The sequence below is a fragment of the Chelon labrosus genome (assembly GCF_963514085.1).
Source record: "Chelon labrosus genome assembly, chromosome: 16".
Taxonomy (NCBI): domain Eukaryota; kingdom Metazoa; phylum Chordata; class Actinopteri; order Mugiliformes; family Mugilidae; genus Chelon; species Chelon labrosus.
The window spans coordinates 7,745,518-7,765,806 of record NC_140349.1 but is presented as its reverse complement, the minus strand read 5'-3'; the positions used below and the strand labels follow the sequence as shown (position 1 = coordinate 7,765,806).

Here is a 20,289-nt window from a genome sequence, read left to right as displayed (position 1 = left end):
GTAGTTACATTTCTGGCGAGATGCAAATCAAACAGAGCTTGTCAATATCTAAGTTTTTTTTGTTTGAAATGGGGGAAATAGTTGTAGCTTTTTGTGCCGGGCTGTAAACATGTTTATTTCTGTTGTAAACTCTTGGTTCCCTTTTTCTGAGCCTGCCTCAAGTGGACATTTGAGGGACTGCAGTGTCTGGCACATCACTGTCTTCGCTTTTCAAACCCTGCCGTTGGTACAACCACGTACCTGTGTGCACAATTCTCTCTATCTTGATGCTCGAGTTGTCCAGCTCCTTGGCAAACGCGTGTACAGCCTGGAGCAGATCCTCACAGGTCTCTGGGTCAATGTACGTCCTCCGTGTCGGGATCTTGACTACAAAACAAAACAGAAATACGCAATATAAGGCAACGGTTTATGAGACTTCCACACTTTGTAGATCGGTGCATTATTTATGGTGCCCGTGCTTGTCCGAACACACGATAAAGGTCTGAAGCGCCCAGCGGCAGCACGTCTGTCCTCGTGAAGCACAAAATAGATGAAAAAGAACCAAACTCGGATACCATTAAACTGCGTATGAGCAAATACATAGTTACCTAACTGTCGTGTTAGCATAAAGGATGTCTGTGACCCTGGCTGTACCCCTGAGTCATCACAAAGCAAAACATTTCTGATGTCTGCCTCTCTTTGTGCTCTATAGAGGTCTACAATCAGAGAAATTGGTGTCTCTGCCTCTTTCAACAAAGAATGCCGTTGAAAGATTTCAGCAGTACAAAGCAAAGTGCTCGGCCTAGGAGCCCTAGCTCTTTGACCTCGAGACAGAAAACTATACCAGGAGTTTTACCAGGGAGACACTTTCTAATAATTAAACGTAACCCCAAACGACAAGGCCTGATTTTTGGATGATTTATATGATTGAAAGGATACAATACACTTCCATTACTGTATTCAGTGCTTGTCGAATTCTCCGTTATTATGTCTTCTGACCTTGCAAACTAGCAGAGAGGTAAGTGCTCAAGTCTGACTCCAGGTTTCCTCAGCAAGGATTTATTCAGTCCACAAGGCTCTGAATGGTGTTGTGTTGTAACTACTGTGAAACTGGGACACGGTAGAGAACCCTTTAAGCGTCACGGTACTTGACGGTTTGATGCTTTGTTGTTAGAAAATGACAACTTGTGGACATGAAATAAAACTCACATAACCACATGGCCTGAGACCACAATATGAAGCTTGATAAGTGATGCAAGGCACGTTAACATACAAGCTATCAGAGTTTAATGTCAGTTAAAACCCTAGCTTGGAGACTTAATAGACAAATCTTTTTACCTTTCTCTGTCCGACACACAAAGAGGTTTCAATTACTTTACCTAATTTCTTGCAAGGACCTCTTTTAATATCACCAAATGAGACGCAACAATTGGAATTTTCAACTGACATTTAAAAATGAAAGCGATATTGACCCCAACTGTACACGGCTAACCAGAAACACTACCTGCTTTCTCAATGAGCCGCTTGTTTTCTTTATCAACTGCCTGTTGTATTTACTGAACGCTAACAACTAGCAAATACACTAGCCAATAGCTATTAACCAGTGGAGAACAGTCCGCAATTAGATGACCTTCGACCTGCGGTGCTGCGCGTTAAAGCCAATCTTTCCAGGGAAAAAAGGTCTGGTGGTTCTCGCAAAAGCGGGACCCCGGCTCTGAAATGTGATTACAGCTCCAGATCGACCTGAGGGATCCTACACTGGCTGCCTCATAACGGCTTATTGATCCGACGCACCCACGCGCTTTCTTCTGTTTATAAAAGCGCTCGGAGATGTGTTTGTGCAAAAGCACGTGCGCACACACACACACACACACACACACACACACATCGACAAATAAAGCTAAAAGCGCAATTATGAGGCAAATGAAACCTTTTCTATTCAAAGCTCGGGCTGAGTGGGAGATCGAAGACTCTTTTCTGTCAAACAGGACTCTCAAACACATGGCACATAAACGAGGGGGATGCCTGCACGGCTTAAAAAAAACGAACAATATGGCCCGAAAATGACCACAAACATACACAACCCTCCGTGATAACGCTTCATTGGCCGCGCAGCTGATTAGTTTCAGGGTTAACTGTGTCGCCCTCGTGAGGGATTGAGGGGGGGAAACATATTCACACTTGGCTGCATAACCTTCAGTGGGCTGCAGACGAGCGAACATGCTCAGCCACAAATATTTTCATTCAAGACAAAGGGCGACAAACTCCTTATCGTGCCTCGGTATCGCTCCCCGTTCATTTCCCTCGACACCATCCCTCGTCGTCGCTCTCTTACTCGCAATCAGACTATGGATGGTATCTATTAATGGAGATTGCAGATGAGTCTTGAGCTTTTTTCTCCACCCAGCCCCCCGCCCCCACACCCACCCAGCTGCATGTTTCTAGGTCACGTACGGTGACATAAAACTAATGTTCTGAGCAGTGTCACTCATGATGAGTCTCCCCTTCTCTGCCAATTCACCTCTTAGCTCTCCATCCCTCCACCTTCTCACGGCGCCCTCCGCTCGCTCATTTCCCCTCCCTTCTCCCCTCCTCCTTCCTCCGCTTTATTGCTCACTGACTCATTTATCCACTCCTCTCTTTCCTCTCTTGCCCTTCCGCATTAATATATGGTTGTAGAATGTGTTTTAAGAGTCTGGCAGGCGAACAGATGGGGAGGAGAAAAGTAAAAATCAGGCTTACGTGACACCCCCTACTTTGCACCCTTCCTGCTCTCAGAAAGGCGGCTCCACAAGAGCACGCTGTGCTGTGTCCACATACATGGAACAGGAAGTGGACTTTGTGTCGGATAACAAAAAAACGTGTTAAATTGTGTCTATTTATGCGAGTGTCCGTGTCCTACAAAGAAAAGTGTGTGCGTGTGCTTTTTGAAAAGCAGGCCAAAAAATGTGCATGTGTGTATGTGTGTGTGTTACTGTGTGTGTTGCGCGCATGTCAGCTGTTGGCATGTCTTTGTTTGGGCAGATTTAATTCCCAGCCGCATGGCTTCGGCTCATTATTCATCAGGCATAGTGCTCCAAACCTCTCCAGAGGGCCCAGCATGCTGGGAGATTAAACAACGCAAATGAGCGCGCGCACACACTGAAACTGTGTACACAAACACACACATACTGTACAACATTAGCAAAGCAGTGACACGCACGGATACGCACAAACGGGAAGAGATATGTCAAACTAGTTCCATTCTGTCACTGTCAAACAAAACGCTTATTGAGAGCTTTGAGGTAAAAAAAAAATAAAAAAAAAATACGCATTTACAACCTTGTACAACATGATATACAACATTTAACATCCTGTTCTGGAGTTGTTGTTTTTTAAACTGCTGCCTTGTTCTGCAGCCTTTGCCACCCTTCCTTCTTTTCCCCCCTCCCTCTTTATCATTCCCCTCCTCCCGTTTTCAATCTCTCCCCATCAAACTCACACGGCGTCTAATGGAGTGCGTCAGTGTGCTCAGAGTCGGCTAAGCGTGCGCTCGGAATTAAGAATTAATGCCGTGGCACTGCTTAATGCCTCAAAGTCGTGAGCATGTGTGTGTGTGATTCGCATGTCTTGCAGGAGGTGCGAGAGGAAACACGCGTACAGGTTATACACGTACAAACACAATACAGTAGAACGACATACAGAGCGACGAGTGGAGTCACTTACACTGGAAGTAAAGCTCCTCGTCTCCCTCTTGAGAAGCTTTGCTGTAGCCGCATTGTCTGCAACGAGAAACAAAGGCGGTCATCAGACAGTGTTTCTTTTTTTTTTATCCCACTTGGCAGACACAGGCAAAACACAAACATTTGCTGCCGTTTATCTTGCAGCATAATAGATTGGATCAAAAGAGCAATAACTGTCAGATGAGAGAAGGCGACGACAAGAGTATTGATAGTGGAGAAAGGATGCGGAGAGGCATTCAGAAAGACCCCTGATCTGACGCGGCCGACGAGCAGCAGAAAGATCTGAGGCTGAGCCCGTTGGACCGAGCGAGCGACACACGTACACCGGCAGCCCCGGACCTGATAAAACTGTTGTTTTTGTTTCACCGTGAGCGACTGTTGCAAGTAGTGAATACACATACGTGCTTGGTGGACCGTGCTGTATCCGCGTACAGTATGTGCACACACTTATCTCTTATCCTTTCCCACCACAGGGGGTCTAAAGAGGAGAGAGCTCTCTATGATCTCGCTGCTGATGGCTTTTCGGCTTAGAAGCGAAACTTGGCTCTGTACAAGCGCACACAATCTTCAAACATACGCACACACACACATACTGTAAGTAACAAGTGGGGAGCGGTCTATCTGGCTGGCCAGCACGGCGCTTACTTGGATTAGAGAAAGGGATAAAAAACAAGACTGAAGGACTTACTGAAGGTAAAATCTACACTAATTCAGAGGCTCTTCTGACAAATATGTATCATGGTCAGATATATGCTAAATAAATTTCTCCCAGCTCCAATCTTCCTCAGTAGTATTTTTGAATGAATGAAGTTCATGAACGTACAACTTTGCACATCCAAAAGTAAGAATGGAAATAATTATTGCGGCTAAAAAATAAGTAAAACAATACAATCTCAACATGCAAAAGATGAGATGACAGAAGATCAGGTGAAAGAAAGCCAGTAAATGAAGATGTGCCTAATGACCTGTGTGTGCATTTGTGCCTAGCATAAATATATCTGCTCGGGAAGTCGTGTGTTAACGCGGCTGTCAGAACACATCGACACTTCCCGCTGAATCAGAGCACAGCTGAGAGGGTGTTTACAGAGAGCCTGACGGCCTCTCGTTGCGTGCCTGCCTATCTACTGTATACGCACATGGTAATGTTTATGTGCGTGGCTTGCACACACGTGTGCACGCACGGGCGCCTTCGTCCGCTGTTCTGCATGCGCACGCGCGTTTTCATAAGGGGGAGACGCGGCGGAGGGCGAGGCTGACACATCCCCTCAGCCTGCGCTGCAGCAAGGTTTTAGACAAGGTCAGGGCCCTGTCTGTCAAAACACACCAGCAGACACATGCAGCACAACTCCTCGGGGCAGGAGATATCAGACGGGGGGAGAGGAGACAAGAATTAATAGATAAGGGAGCACAGCGGAAGGGGAGCAAAGGAGGGAACGGGAGGGAGACGAGGACGCAGGGCATGACTGTACCAGGAGAAACAAGATGCAGTGGAGTGAAGGGGAGGGCAAGAGGTAAGAGAGCAAATGAGGAACATGGCAACGGGAGGAGGGCAATCAGGGGATAAATCATTGAGGGGAAAAAAATGTGAGGAAGTGCTGATACGAAGAAGCAGAGGAAGTGACTTGAAAATAAGAGGTTGCGCAGTAAGAGGGTAATTGGGAAGAAGGGTATGCAAGGGAGAAGAACTTGAAGTGGTGCACAGTATAGGCCATTAAGTGTGAGGCTGGAGGCCGCGGAGGAAGCAAGGAGAGAAAGATGGAAAGCATGCATGCTAAACACTGCAGCTATAGGATAAATTTAGGGAGTGACAAGAGGCGAACGAACACAGCAACCACGCAGGACTAATAACATACAAGGAAACAAGTCAAGTGGCGTAAAGGAAGTGAAGGAACGAGGAGGCAGCCAGGCCTTGGAGGAAGGAAAGAAAGGAGAATAATTGGCAAGAATGCATGAAGGAAAAGCAGCACGACTTGATTCCGTTTCTATTACTCTTTTTGAAATGTCACAGATGTGACAAAAATGAAATAGCAGACGCAAAGCGGTTCTCTTTGGAGGGTCGCTTCTTTTTTTGGGTCGGGTTGAAGTCAATCGTAACTGTCTCCATCACATTTTTGAAGCTCATTTCATATCATGGAAGAGCACAGTCGTGAGGATATAAATTGAATTGGGCTAAAAAAGAAAAAAAAAAAACTTGACAAAAAGGAAGAAGAAACGGTTTGGGCTTATTATCATTTTCTTGGTTTGAGGGGAAGGAAGAGAAAGAAGAAAAGGAAGCGTGGAGGGGAGAGAAAACCGGGAAAAACAGGGATGAAATGGAAGAGCGGGAGGGAAGGGAGGGAGGGGAGTGCAGACATGCCAGTGTACCTGGGCATCAGCTGTGTGAAGGGAGGAAGAGGAGAAAGAAGAGGAGGAGGAGGAAGAGTGGAGAAGGAGGTCGAGAGCAGCACCACGCTAGCAGGAGTTACATTGGAAGAGCCTGAGCAGACGCTGCTGGGAAGAGAACAAGGGGAGGGGGAAGGGGGGGAGGGGGAGGGGGGGTGCCAACGTCAATCCTGGCTCTCTTCATTCACATGATCAGTCAAAAACAACTCTGGATTGATGGGCAGATTTAGTTCAAATAGAATTCTTCTATTTATTTGCAACAGCGGAAAAAGAAAAAACATGCAAAAATGAAACAATAATCACAGATCGCTGGCCATTGCCGTCAAGACATTATGTGTTTCGCATTGTGAAAATACACCCTGCAGTCAATAAACTGCTTCTAGGATTGCTAGAACCCTTGAGAGGTTTCCGAAATTTCACACTCTCGCACGAGAACCAGATGGCAGGAGGAAGAGTGCGGGTGCCAAGCGCGTGCTTTGGCCAAATTCTGTAACTGACAGCTCAGCTTCATCAAATGTTCACTTTGGCTATTTTCATTTTTAGTTTTTAGGGGCGAAAACCGAAAACTTTGAACGGATTTGAACGAGTGCAACTAGTGGAAATCGTGGAGGCTCTTTCCGCTCGGCGGCCGACTTCTCCTCCCGGAGTAAAGTGCAGTGATGGCGGCGATATGAGTAACACTAGAGAGAACAGACACGGGATCAGAGCTGACAGGTAAAATGAAGCAAGCTAGCAGAGATTTATGTGGAGCAGAATACATGGGAAATAAGGGAGCGTCATAAAGCCGCTTTGAGTTTTATCCAACACATTTCCTACGGCTGCTGAGTGTTGCTACACCGGGATGACGCCTGCAGCCATATAAGCGTTTTATCACATCACTCAAAAGATAATTTATAGTTTTAGGCGTTGAAAAACTGACTGGTGGTAATAAAGAGCAACATGCGTATTTCCAAAACCGAAGCTTTTCCATCTAAAATACCAAACATCGGTTTCTTTTTTCTTTCTTAGACGTGAAAGCACTGATTCGAGGAAACTGTACAGCTGAGCTCGAGACCTTTTCCCCTTTAGAATCCAACTTTTTTTCTCAAAAAGCAGCGTCGCTGGCCCTATGAAATGACCCTCAGCTTTAATTCCCTGCTTCTCCTCTTCCTTCTCGATCTCCTCTACATCTGCTGCTCCCGATAACTTGCAACTCACCCGCACGGGCGCGCGCACACATTCAGTCACGGGACGCAAACACGCGCCGCTGCTGCTGTGGCCGGCGATGGGTAAACAACCCCGTGCGCAGACCGGTCAAGCCTGGGCTTCCCGGAGAATGTTTGGGCAATGCCCTGGAACTGTGGCTCAATCAGACCCTGTCAGGCACCAGTGGGCTCCGTGTGCGTGTCTGTCTGTCTCGAGATGATGTTTCAAAGAGGGGAAAAAAATCTCACCTAATCGTACGTCCCCATCACCTCCCTCCACTTTTTTTTTTTTTTAATCCCCACATTTTACTCTGTGGGTTCTGAACAATTTTCCACATATGTCACAGTAATGTGGCGGTGACTGATGATGAGCCGGTGAGTGTTTTAATCTTTGTAATGCTGAGCCCGAGAAGCAGCAATTAGTCGATTCATCAGTGAGTTAATCGACAGCAAATTCATAAGCTTTACTCCATTCGTTTGACAGTCAGATTAATGTATTTAAGGGACTGGAACTCGGACGGCAAACCTCCGGGACGGAAAAATGAAGGCGACGTGCAGTTCCTCAAACGGCCTCTTGAGGCCTAAAGTCTCCGAAGCTAATTTCCCTGTTTATAACAACTGTACGATGCTGAATGTTTATATAACTCGCTTATTTTACTCATATTTAGGCTTAAAGTTATGCTTAAAGCTACGCTGTGGTGCGCTGGGGAGGCAGCACTAAGAAGAAGGGCACCTCGCAGCTGGGCAATCTAGAGCTGGAGTCCCTGACAACAGCGGCAGATGCTGGGACCTTGAACAAAAATCATGAGCAATGTCCGACACCATAGTCAGGCAGAGAAGCTCGTTCAGTGACAGGCTGCTGTCTCTGTCCTGCTCCAAGGATAGGTTGAGGAGGTTGTCTAGGACTCTACAACGCCTCCCTGTCTATCTATCTATCTATCTATCTATCTATCTATCTATCTATCTATCTATCTATCTATCTAAGAATTAAGCAACAGGTTGATGACCTCAGCCGCTGCCAAGATGGAGATGACCACAGCCAACACATTGAGCTTCAAAACTGCTCGTCTGCAAACATACGGGCCATGTCAAGGACCGTTTCAAAGAGGCCAACGATTGGACTATTGCTCTGACGGAATAAAACAGGGCTTTGGTTTACAAACACAACACATTTCGAGCAAAAAGACAAAGCAGACGCTTGGATGTGTCAAGAAGACGCCGCAGTCGGCCAGTGCCGAGTCCCCAGAAGCTAATGCACGCCATTTCACAGAAAACAATAGAGAATTAATCCCCCCGTGTGTTTTTTGCAGTTTAGATCCCCGCGCACACCCGCAGATGTGAGCGCATGCCACGGACGCATCTGACCGCCCGTGCCCATGCCTTCATGTGTGCGCCTCGGCGGAAACTCATTTGCATGCGTCTGTGCGAGCAGGCAGATCGATGTAACCGAGACCCTCCAGCCATAGCCGGGGAGCTGGCTGTCTTTGCAAACACGAGCATGGTAATTGAGGCATCAAACCATTTCCTCTTTGTCTCTATGCAAAACATGAAGAGCTAGTTAATGGTCCAGCAGCGATGAACAATGGAGACCACTTGCAATGAATGCAGTGATGGAAATAAAGGGGAGAAAGATAAGCATTATTATACCGCGGCGGCTGTGCACAGGGGGATGATGCCGCTGCCTTTCCTCGAAGCAACAATGTATTTAAATGCTTACATGTATGAGCTGAGAATAAGCATATTTTTGCATGATGTGCTCTTCTTCCTGCACGGCTGTTGCCTTCATAGGTATGTGTGTGTACGTCTATTCCTACATATTCCTTTAAGGGTATTTGACTGACATCCACCAATTTGTACGTTGCCACTGTGAATGCATAGAACCCATTCTACGCCCGGATTACTCGACAATTGCCATGTGGATGTTTGTGCGGGTCTCGAATTGGTGGTGTTTGTAACACAGTCCTGCCTTTATACGGTAGGTCTGCTGTACTTTATCTGACTGAGATGTAGATCTGTGTGTGAATTGTAAATGCATGCGGTCACAAATGGCGACTGCACGTGTGACGGAGCATGCGTTGAGAGCTAGGAATGTGTGTGCGTTTCAAGCTTGTATGAAGCGAGCTGGCAGGGTATTGAGTTGGACACGAGTCAAAGAGCAAAGTGGCAGGAAATGCAAACAGAAATGCGCCGGCCCCCATTTATCTGCTCTGCTGAATAAAATATGCAAGTATATATAGCGATAATAACTCAACCTGTATATCATAAAATCATTTACTAGCGTGCAAAGCATTAGTCACTTATTGTGTTGATCTACATTGTCTTTAGTTTCAAGCCGTAACACTCCCTGCACTCATTAAACTCTTAAAAATCGGTTTAATTATTCAGGGATTTCTGCTCAAACTGTCCTACTTTCTCCAAACTATCATAAAACTTACTGGCTGGAGTAACCTTATCTAATGCTGGCTGGTTTTGAAGATTGAGGGCCGCGTTCAATTCGAGCACTTCAGCTTTTAAAAAAACGACCCAAACAGGACCTAAGTGTACCAGACGGCCACTTTAAAGCTAATTAGAAATAAACAGGGCCCATTCAGGCTGATTGCTGCAGTCTGAATGGTCTTACGGCGACCGCAATGCTATTTCATTTAAAAGAATCTTGATTTAATTAGACTGAGCAGCGCTGAGAAATTAGGTCAGCGCAGCGGCGAAGGAAGGCGCCGTCGTCACCTGTGTGCTGCTTTAAAGTTAAACATGTACCGTGTGTAGGGATGTTAAGATTTCACAATCCCGTTTTTAAAAAATGGGATTCTGAACATGCCCGAGAGATGAAGCAGACTCTGGGTTTTAGCAGGACACGTATTGGCCCTTACGCAAGTGACACTGCTTTAACCTCTCGTCTCTTTGTTGTTTCACAATTCCCACTTCTTTGAAACTAATTAGATGGGAGAAAAAAAAGAAAAAAAAAACGATGAACTCCAAGCCAAATAAAAAGATCAAAGAGGGTTTTGACCCTGCCAACGTTTTCCCCCGAGTGCAGACGGCGCCGCGGTCGTCATATTAAACGATGGCGAGTTTCTTTCTTTTTGCGGGGAACTTCATCTTTTTGGATGTGTTTTTGTAATCTGGATGATGATGATGGATGTGATGATTTGGTTTGTGACGTGTACACATGTGCAAGTCAGTGGTTGAGTTTACACGGACACCAGTATTTGACTAACAATCTGAATAGAGATGCCTCGATGGGAACAGATGGGCCTGATCGGAAGGTCGTTTTGAACCAGATTGAGAGGGGCGGTGTAAACCTTAGATAATCCCTTCAACAGGAGAATATTAGCGCCTAATGGGGGTTGAACGACTTCCGATTTCTTAATTCTTACGGAGGCTTTTCTGCAAGTTTATTGAAGCAAGACGCCGTCAGTCTGACACTTCTAATATGGTCTACAACCACAGCAACAATGTCAACTAATAGAACACAACAGAACTCGACATAAACAGCGTATCAATACTGTGTGCTGCAGATAAGTTTAGCACAGGGATGCCTAATACATAGATCCAGATCGACTGGTAGATAGCAAAGGCAGTGCGGGTAGATTGCATCCCATTGACAAAAAAGTTTTAGATGTTAGTCTAATCATTCTTCTGTGTCACCTCCTGTTTTTTTTTTACTTTTTATTGCAACATGCCCTCAGTTCAGCGGCACACATCTGCAGCCATCCACAACTTCAACAACTACAACTCAAGACTACTGCCTATCTTAAAGGGACAGCGCTGTTTTTTCTAAAGGTGCAGTGCACCAATTTTACTTAATAAAAATAAAAACAATGATGGATGGGGCTTTTAAGACTGTAGCAACAATTAATATGACTTAGGGTAGAGTATTTATTATATGTAGGTAGATTACTTTGACTTGGTCGTTGTAAAAGTAGCTCCCAAACCAAAAAAGAATGGGCACCCCTGGTTTAGCCTATATACATCGGCACCGTCTGTAGCGTTTAATAGTACTTGACAGCATGCTGTAACATAGGATAATGTAGTCGGGATAAAAAAAAAAACAATGCAATATATCTCTGAAGCCTTTTCCGTGTATAGCAGCTAAGGTCTGGTCTATTCACCAGCAAATTGTTGGAGCTGGATCAATGTTTTCAATGCTGCCATCCACATGCTGTAGATTCCGACTTTGTTCCCTCCTTTAAACACTTGTTTGAACGCCTTGATGTCTGTCCCTCCAAGAAAAGAAAAGAAAGAATGTATTGGACATATTGAATATACCGACTAGTTGATCTAGTTGAATAGTCGGTAGTACCCCTAGTGCTTAATAACCATGTAAACGGTTGATCAGATTGTTTTCTTTCTGCACTTTTCTTGAAGGAGCAGACGTCAAGTTGTTCAAACAAGTGCCAGAATCTACAGTATTTGGAAGACAGCATTGAAAACATTGGTCCATCTCCATCCATCTTGGTCATATTTCCAGCAGACTTGATATTTCATGGTGGGCGGAGACGCCTTATACATGTCAAGACGGTTCTACTCTGATCGACGTTTTCATGCATGTGCAGTAACCACATGTACCTATCAAATAATTTTATCTAGTGTCCATGTAAACAGTTTAGTCAGAATTTCTATTTAGAATCATTTCCACCTGGTTTGTGTTGCATTCAAATCCGAGATGAGCAGAATGAGCCGCGGGATTTGTGATGGTTTGTGGATAATGGATTAATCAACCATGCGCATGTTTTTAAATCCGCGTGTTGCATATCTACCTCCTCCAGATGAGCAGTCCGACTCCCATTGAGAGCAGCATGATCAGGGCGGCCACGGACACCACAACAATGATCACCACTGGATTCTGTTCGCTGGAAGCCAGCGCCACTGGAAATGAAAAAATAAAAATAAAACAGTCACACACCTTAGCGGAACTAAATACACAACAGTTATTAGCTAGGAAAAGAACCACAGGCACATTTGTGCACTTCACCGTACTTGCTCATCATCACACCGCAATTTAACACACCAGCATGTAGTCTATCTGCGCATATTCAGCTTCTGTGTATTCAGTGTGAAGAAGAACATGAGATGAGAGCTAATTATGAAGCAATGACCTTAAGGGTTGAATTAATGTGATAGGTGGTTGGTTAGATTGCAGGTAAACTGACATTACCCTATTTCAGGGAGTCACGACTTTCCAAACATTATTAATATTCTCATCAGACGCTCCTACAGAATATTACACCACCACCACCACCACCACCTGTAACATTCAAACACAATGGGCTTCACTAAATTCACACGGAGGACAAGAATTACTGCAGCACTTTGTAAATTGCACTTTTTGCCGTTGTAGTTGGAGCTTTCAAGCATGTCACATTATCATAATCATCAGGTTTTAGCTAGTTCCCCAGTTGTCATATTCTCCGTTCTTATTATTTCCTATCCATGTTGGTTTATTTTAAGAAAGGCTGCCGTCGACCTATTAATCACTCATTGTCGTCATGTTTTCTCTCATCTGTGTTGCAGCGGTTGCTTGGTTTCTCCTCCTTAACACACCGTTTGCAACCTGTGCAACAATTTAGATTTAAACCCAACATAAGGTTAAAATCCAGTCATGTATGTTGTGTGTTTATAGAAGAACAGTCACTTGCTCACAGTGATTAATTATATTGGTGGTGGCGCGATACATTTCCTAGTTTCTTTTCTCTATTCTCCTGATGACTTTAATATGTACTATTAACTGTTTCGCTGGTTGTTTCACTGGAAAATTAGTTGCAAAGCCAACCCCGGTACATTTACATTAATACTGATAAATGTCAGTATGAATTAATGCACCCAACTTTCTACAGATAAAAGAAAAATACACCAAAACTAATATAATTAGCCGATAAATAGGCCTACCAGTACGAGGGATGGCGGTGGTAATGAAATGGTAATTTTTTCAAACCTTTGAGTTAAAAGGTCTGGTTCTTTGTAAATGTGGCAGGTTAACACTCTTTTGTGTGCAACCCCAAAAGAAATACACAAGTTTTGATTGAGTTGAGAAAAAAATGTGATTTGCTCAATGGCCCATTCCTTTGTAGCTGGTTGCTAGTCACGAGTGGAAGTTCCCAACTCTGGTTGCCTGGGTAACCCTGTATATGTGCAACTGAAGCAAGGAGAAGATTAACAGTTTAGAGGGCAGTCATTGAACTTCCTGGGAATTCAAAATTTCTACCCTAGAGTGTTATTGGAGGAATCATATATGGTTCCTTGCTCTAAACAAATTCAGACTTGTATTTTAGACCTATGTTAGAGCATATGTGCTGATTCAGGCACTTGTCAACATTCACATTATCACATTAGGCCACTTCTTCGTGGTACCTAACAAAGCAGTTACGCTCAGCGTTCATGCAGAGGTGGACCTGGCAGACCACATTTAACCTGAGGATGTTGTCTTGATCTTCTCTGATTGGCTGGGTGAAAACCACATGCTTCTAAACCTCACTGAGAGGCACAGGACGGCATTTAAAATGTGTGCTGAAGTTACCAAATATGGTTGCTCACCCTTTAATAAAGGGTTAAAATATTGCTAATGCATGGATGAAGCTAGCTCCTCTTGGAGTCACGTCTATGACGCCGCTCAATCTGGGTTTTTCTCAACGTTCCAACCCTGCTACTCAGCATGTTGGGTTTGGTGGTTAGAACAAAAGTCATGGATGATGTGTTCTCGCTGTGAACTATGTGTTTGTGTTGTGTATTAATCAGCTGTATGAGCCGTTAATCATGTGCCCTCAAGGTTCTGATTAGATCAACTTGCCCACTTTGTGTTGCCAGAGTTTTCATCGCTACGGCGCTAGTCTCTTCCTTTCTTTATGCCCCTTAAGATGAATTGTAAATTGTAAATAGTGTGAAGAGGCTCAGCTCTATGAATCCTCAACAACTCTTGTTTCTTTAATACACAGATATGTTCAAAACAAGGAATTCATGAGAACTTCAAGGCATGAAACACGCACAGAATCCCTACCCGGCCCCGAGGTGGCACCAGGGACACAGTATAAACCTTCACAAAGGAGAACCATTTCACAGCTTACTGCTAAAATCTCGAATCTTCACACATAATCTCAGACACAGTCACATCCCCTTCTCCGTCTCCCCCCTCCATTGCTCTCACTCTAGCAGCACGCCTCATTGTGCGGGCTGGCCAGGTGCCTGCACGAGCCGCCTATCCCAGTCTGTCTGGCAGCGCTTAGAGGAGGGGCTGGAGAGAAAGTGAGGAGGAGGAGGAAGAGGGTGGTGGGGGGCGTAAAACGGCTACTCACACTCGCCAAGTGTCTGAAGCTCCAGGGGAGCGCTGTACGCTCCGTAGTCAATGGGCGGCGGGGAGGAGGAGGAGGAGGACGATGACGAAGAAGAGGACGACGAAGAGGAAGAAGAAGCGGAGGAGGAGGAGGAGGGCGAAGAAGAAGAGGAGGATGAGAGCGGGGAGGAGGACAAGGACGAGGAGGGGGCCGGCGTCGAGAAGGGGCGGATGAGGAAGACATATGTGGTGCCAGGTTTGAGGTTGTTGACACTAATCCGTGTGGCGGCAGTCTTCACAGTAGAATAACTCTGATCCTTTTGTTCCTGCAGAGACAGAAAGTGAGGCGAGGAGCAGAGAAACAAAGAAAAGAGAGAAACGGGAGGAGAGAGAGAGAGAGGTGGAGGAGTGAGACGGTGTAGGTGGAATCCATTTGTGACACGTCTTGTTCATTTCCAAGGCGCAGTTCGTAAAAACTGGGAGATATGCAAGACAATTCCGTAACGAGATCAAGGGGCTTTTCTGGTCGTATTTACTGAGAAAGAGAGTCGGGCAGAGTTGAGGCCAAGCTGAGGAGTAGTTTAACTCGCTTTTAATAAAGAGCCATTGCTCCGCTCTCTGGGAATAAACGATGAAAAAAATGCAGGCACTAATAACAGTATGACTCTATTAGTGAAGTCTTTAGAAAACAAATCAAAGATCATTTGTTTGTCTCTGAGAGAATGAGTCACACCTTGCGCAAATGGGCACGTTGTAGCGAGCAGATAACACGCATTACCATAATTACTCACTCGTTGGGCGATATGTTTGTTTCGGCCCGTTCGTCGCGATCCATTTCCAGCCTGCCTTTTGTCAATAAGCGGCCCCTCGTTGCGTCTTTTCATGTCAATGAGATCACTTTGAAAAAGTGCTGAGCGTGTAAAAGAGCTCTGATGGTAAGTCTGACTGATGTGCAGGGGTGAAAACAGTAAATTGCGGTGAAGAACCATTAGCTAGTAGAACAGACATTTGTGGCTCGCAAACAATGAATCCTGCTGATTTTTGGAGACTTTTCATCTAGCATTGCTGCTAGGTTGACCTTTATGATTTGGTTGAAATATCTCAGTAGCTACTGGAAAATACCACTTTTTAAAATTGTATCTACTACTTTTATTGGAAAATAAATGTACAAAACTAGTGATATTTAGTGGAGCCCCAGAAACGACATAGAGAGAAACAAAATTCCAAACATGCAATTTGTGCGTTCTCGAGAAACTTTTGCAAAACTCCCCCACCCCTTCCATACCCCAGCTCCGTAGCCCAGAGTGTTCAATGGCGTCCCCCTGATCAGAGAACGTTTTGCGACGCAAAATCTTCTTGAAGTCGAGCAAATGTTTCTTAAAAAGTCACATAAGGATCTTGCAAATGTTCCTCTGAATATTGCAAAAGCTTCGTGGGTTTTTGCTTCCAGTGACCTTTACAAAAGTGTCCCAGATCTCATGAATGTTTCTCAAAATCTCTTCCTGTTTTTGAGATCTTGAAACGGTTCCTCAACATCTTGCAAAAGCTTCCCAGGATGCAGTCTTGTTAAGTCCCTTTCCAGAGCTCTGTAACGTTCTCATCATCCCTTGCTAATTAGCGAATGACACGCTAACATGCTACGCTAAGCATGGGGCAAATCGTTCCTGCTAAACATCCTTATTGTGGCGCTGCTGCTGCTGCAATAAGTGTACATTTAATTAAAACCACCCCTGTGCAGCTGTAAAGAGCTGCCACGCACTTGGTTTTGCTCGTGTGCGGGCCATGAACAAAGCAAAAGAGGGAATAAAGTCAGAGGGAGAGTGAGAGAATGGTTGCTAGTGCATAATTTGAGACCTCTGCAGAGGGAGCTAATGCGATATGAGAGGAGAGATGAGCCGAGAGAAATGAAGAGGAAAATATGGAGCTCTAAGTAGATTTTAGTAAGGACAATAACAACCGCGCTCGGCAATGACGCTTATGAACAAACTGAATTAATCATTATTAGTAATAAACAGCGTTTTATTATCAACACTGCTATTTGTTCGGAGCCAGACCAAAAGATATTTAAATAATTCATGTTTAACAAGTGATTCAATTACAGAAGTGACGCTGGAATATCACAGGGCTCGTACTGTAAATCTGCACTGCGATAAAAAAGGAGGAAGAAAGAAAGAGGCCTCCGCGCGCGCTGACTAAACAAAGTCATATTTTATACTTTAATAGGCTCTTTGTTGCACTGGAGCTGCATCGCCTTTTCATTTCATGGCCTTTCAACAATTTTCCCGTCTCACTCTCTGTTACTCCCCATCTATCTCTCACATTCTCTGTATTTATCCGTTTCCCTCATTCTGCTTTCATTCTACACCCGGTCCCCCAGAGCTCTTTCATTCGTTTTTTTTTTTTTTCCTTGCCCTATCACCGTGCTCTCACAGGCATCTTTCCACCAAGTCATCTTCCCGTCATCACCCGTCCCAAATACCCTTTCTAACCTTTTCTTTCCATCAGTTATCACAAAGCCACCCCGTTCTTTCAAGATGCACTATACCGCGCACCTCCTGTTTCCTCGTCCCTCGCCCGCCCTTCCTCTAAACCCTTTCCTATTTTTTTTTTTTTTTTTTTTCTAAATACGTGGGAGTCGAGCAGCAAGCGGCGGGCCTTAGTTAAATATGGTGAAGCACAGAGAAGAGACGTGAAAATGGCTGAGGGTGTGACACAGCCAAAGACGCGACATTGCCAGAAAACGCGCCGTGCGAAGACGGAGGAGCGGGAGTGTGACAGCTGCAGTTTACGTGCGTGACAGATTTACTGCGAAGACTACGACTGTCGACGGGGCGGCCGCAATCTGACTAAGTGTTATGTTAAATGGGCGTGAAAGGGCCGATGATATTACAGGGGTTGTCCATAAAAGCAGAAGAAACGAAGCAGCAGCAGCAGCAGCAGTGCGGTTTCAGGTGTACACGTAATTGGCTCCTCATTGCCACTCTAAAAAAATAAATGACTTTTGTAGAGGGCAAATGATTTGATCTTATGGAAAGGGTCGTTAAAACGCTCTCAGATTTTCGGCATAGCCTGTGCCTTATTTGATTCTCTTACATCCCTCTTAAAATTCATTCAATCATTCATTCGTTCATTTTCTGTAACCGCTTGTCCTCTGGAGGGTCGCGGGAGGGCCGGAGCCTATCCCAGCTGTCACTGGGTCGAGAGGCGGAGTACACCCTGGACAGGTCTCCAGTCTATCAGGGCTAACACAGAGAAACCATTCACACTCACACCTACGGCCAATTTAGAATCACCAATGAACCTAACCAGCATGTCTTTGGACGGTGGGAGGAAGCCGGAGTACCTGGAGAGAACCCATGCAGACACAGAGAGAACATGCAAACTTTCACCATTAATTTAAACACATTGTGTCATTTCTTATTGGGGTTTGGTGGCAAATTAGAATGGGGCACTGATGCAAAAGGAACTATGGTGCAGAGACCTACTTCAGCCTGTGTAGACACAGAAGTTAAGACAATAAAAAGCAGACAAGTACTACTGAGTTGCAGGATGGGAAATGTAGAGTCCAGCATTTTAAGAGCTTGACCCACATCGCCAAAATATCCCTCGGCCTCTTTTTCTGTAATTTTGACTATTCTTTTTTTGATTGGGAGCACCACTTAGAGCTCCCTCAAGTTTGGTTATTAAACAATTGTCATTCACCAGGATGTGCACAGAGATGAGCGTAAAAAGGGCTCTTTTAGGGCACTGCAGGACACAGACGGCGCAACCTACGCACGTAGCCTCTGCCGGTCTCCTCAGTTAACCTTTCCTTTCATGTGTTCCGTCTTTATTGATCCAAAACAATCAGTTGGAAAAACTGAGGAGATGAAGAAGCTAAAGCGGAAACACGCTGCTGCCAAGCGGACCGGTCACAGCTCCTGCAGTCTGTGTCGCCTCGGTGCCTAGTTACATTTCTGGAGAGGTGCACGTCAGCGTAGCTACGGCGTGAAACTGACTCAGAAGTCTGAACCGCCTATAAGACTTGTTACAGCTTCATGACGGACAAAACGTTCTCATCAGAGAATGGACATGGGCCTTCTGAGGGTGTCCTGTGGTATCTGATCGACAGAACACTGTCAGTGGGGGGCCTTTGGGTCCTTTGGGTTGAGGGGAGGGGCCTCTGTGGATCATCCCACAGATACTTGATCAGTTCGGGATCTAGTGAATTTGGAGGCCAGGTCAACACATTGTGCTCTTCATGATTTTTTTGAGTTGTTCCTAAAGCGTTTTTGTGTGCGTGCATCCTGCTGGGGATGGCTGCTGCCATTGCCATGGGGTGGGGGTGCCTGCTCTAGTCTAGGTGGGACAATTCTTTTTTTTTTTTTAGCTGTAGTTGCTGAGTTCTTCTGTTGACATAAGAGTAAAAAGTGAAGAATCAACATTTACTGAAGCTTACATGTCGTGGGAGAAGGTGGGAAAAATGGGCCGGATTACACAGCCGCATCAAACAACGGCGATATCGACTGGCTGGCGATCTAAGTGAGGTTACCTTCTCGTAGTATTTGACTTCATATTCCGTGCGGCTGCTGTTCGGGTAAGAGGGCTCCCTCCACACCAGGGTTATGCTCTTCTGCTCGATCTTCTCCGCTCGCAGCTCGCTGATCAGAGACGGCACTGGAGAGAGGAAAAAGAGGAGAAGGCTGAGCTCGGGGATTCCACTCTGATTCAGTATTAATATAACAGCTGCAGGAGCTTTCTGGAGGACATCGGAGACGGTCGCAGCTCTCCCCCGAATTTCCAGTTTTCCTCATGAAGCTCGACTGCGTGGGCAAAGGTCAGGAGAGACATAAAGTGTGCTCTCTTGCAGAGAGGAGCTTGCCGGCGTACCGCACCGCCCTTTCACATCTGAGGTGAGAGAGAGCAATAAAATGTGAAATGCGGACATAAAAGGAAACATCTTACAGATGTAAGAGGAGGAGAAGAACAAAGAGGGAGAGAGAGAGAGAAAGAAGGCCGAAGTGGAAGTCGAAGAAAAGTAGCAGATTAATTATTGAAGCTGAAACAAGTTAGAGCAGATAACTTCATCGTAAAAAGTGGACAAACACTGCATATGTTTCTTTGTCTGTGTGTGTGTGTGTGTGTGTGTGGCACTGAACAGAGACTGGGTCTATACGCCGAGACGGACAGTTGATCAATACGGATATGGATTGACTGACACGTCTGCACCGAGACAAGCCAAACAGACGGAGACACTCTGAATCCGGATCCTCAGAGTCTCTCAATTAAACTTTTTCTGACTCAGTCCTGCGGTGAAATCCGTCCCCGGCCCCGGGCCGCGCCTCGCTTCCCATCGATCGCGCTAAATAGATGATGAATTATCTGCGAAAAGCTTTCCAAAATGCAGATGCGTAATGACGCCGGCTCGCCAAGCAAACAATTCCATTACCGACGGAAAAGCCCGCTCTTTGATTCCGTGTCAACAAATGACAGACAGCGCATGGTAGGATAATCAGCGAGCGCCACCCACTCTTGCTCAAGTGCTAATTATGCCACGTTTAATGAAGCGGCAAAATAGGTTGTCAGTCAAAAATACTAAGAAAAATAATGGCTTACACTTGGATTACTCAAAAGGCCTTTGTGTTCGGGAGGACTGGTGCCATTAAGTACATTAGGCCCGGATTCGGGATCATGGGAGTCTACACTCAACGACAATTATTTATGTTTTTCACTCGCGAAAAAAATGGCTTTTAATAGCTCCCCTCTCCTTATTCCTGTT

The 20,289-nt window shown here is 45.3% G+C and overlaps 1 protein-coding gene across 1 annotated transcript in view; it reads right to left on the bottom strand.

Moving 5' to 3' along the window:
• The window catches only part of epha10 (EPH receptor A10), a gene marked incomplete at its 3' end in the record, with an annotated part of 143,487 nt that overhangs the window by 11,880 nt on the left and 111,318 nt on the right, over positions 1-20,289 (bottom strand). Inside the window, exons 6-11 of the mRNA XM_084563435.1 lie at positions 19,063-19,187; positions 14,554-14,857; positions 12,025-12,133; positions 6,066-6,191; positions 3,685-3,740; positions 241-366 (exon numbers count right to left, since the gene is read on the bottom strand). Of these exons, the coding sequence (XP_084419561.1) occupies positions 241-366; positions 3,685-3,740; positions 6,066-6,191; positions 12,025-12,133; positions 14,554-14,857; positions 19,063-19,187 (846 nt within the window). The remainder of the gene's footprint in view (positions 1-240; positions 367-3,684; positions 3,741-6,065; positions 6,192-12,024; positions 12,134-14,553; positions 14,858-19,062; positions 19,188-20,289) is intronic.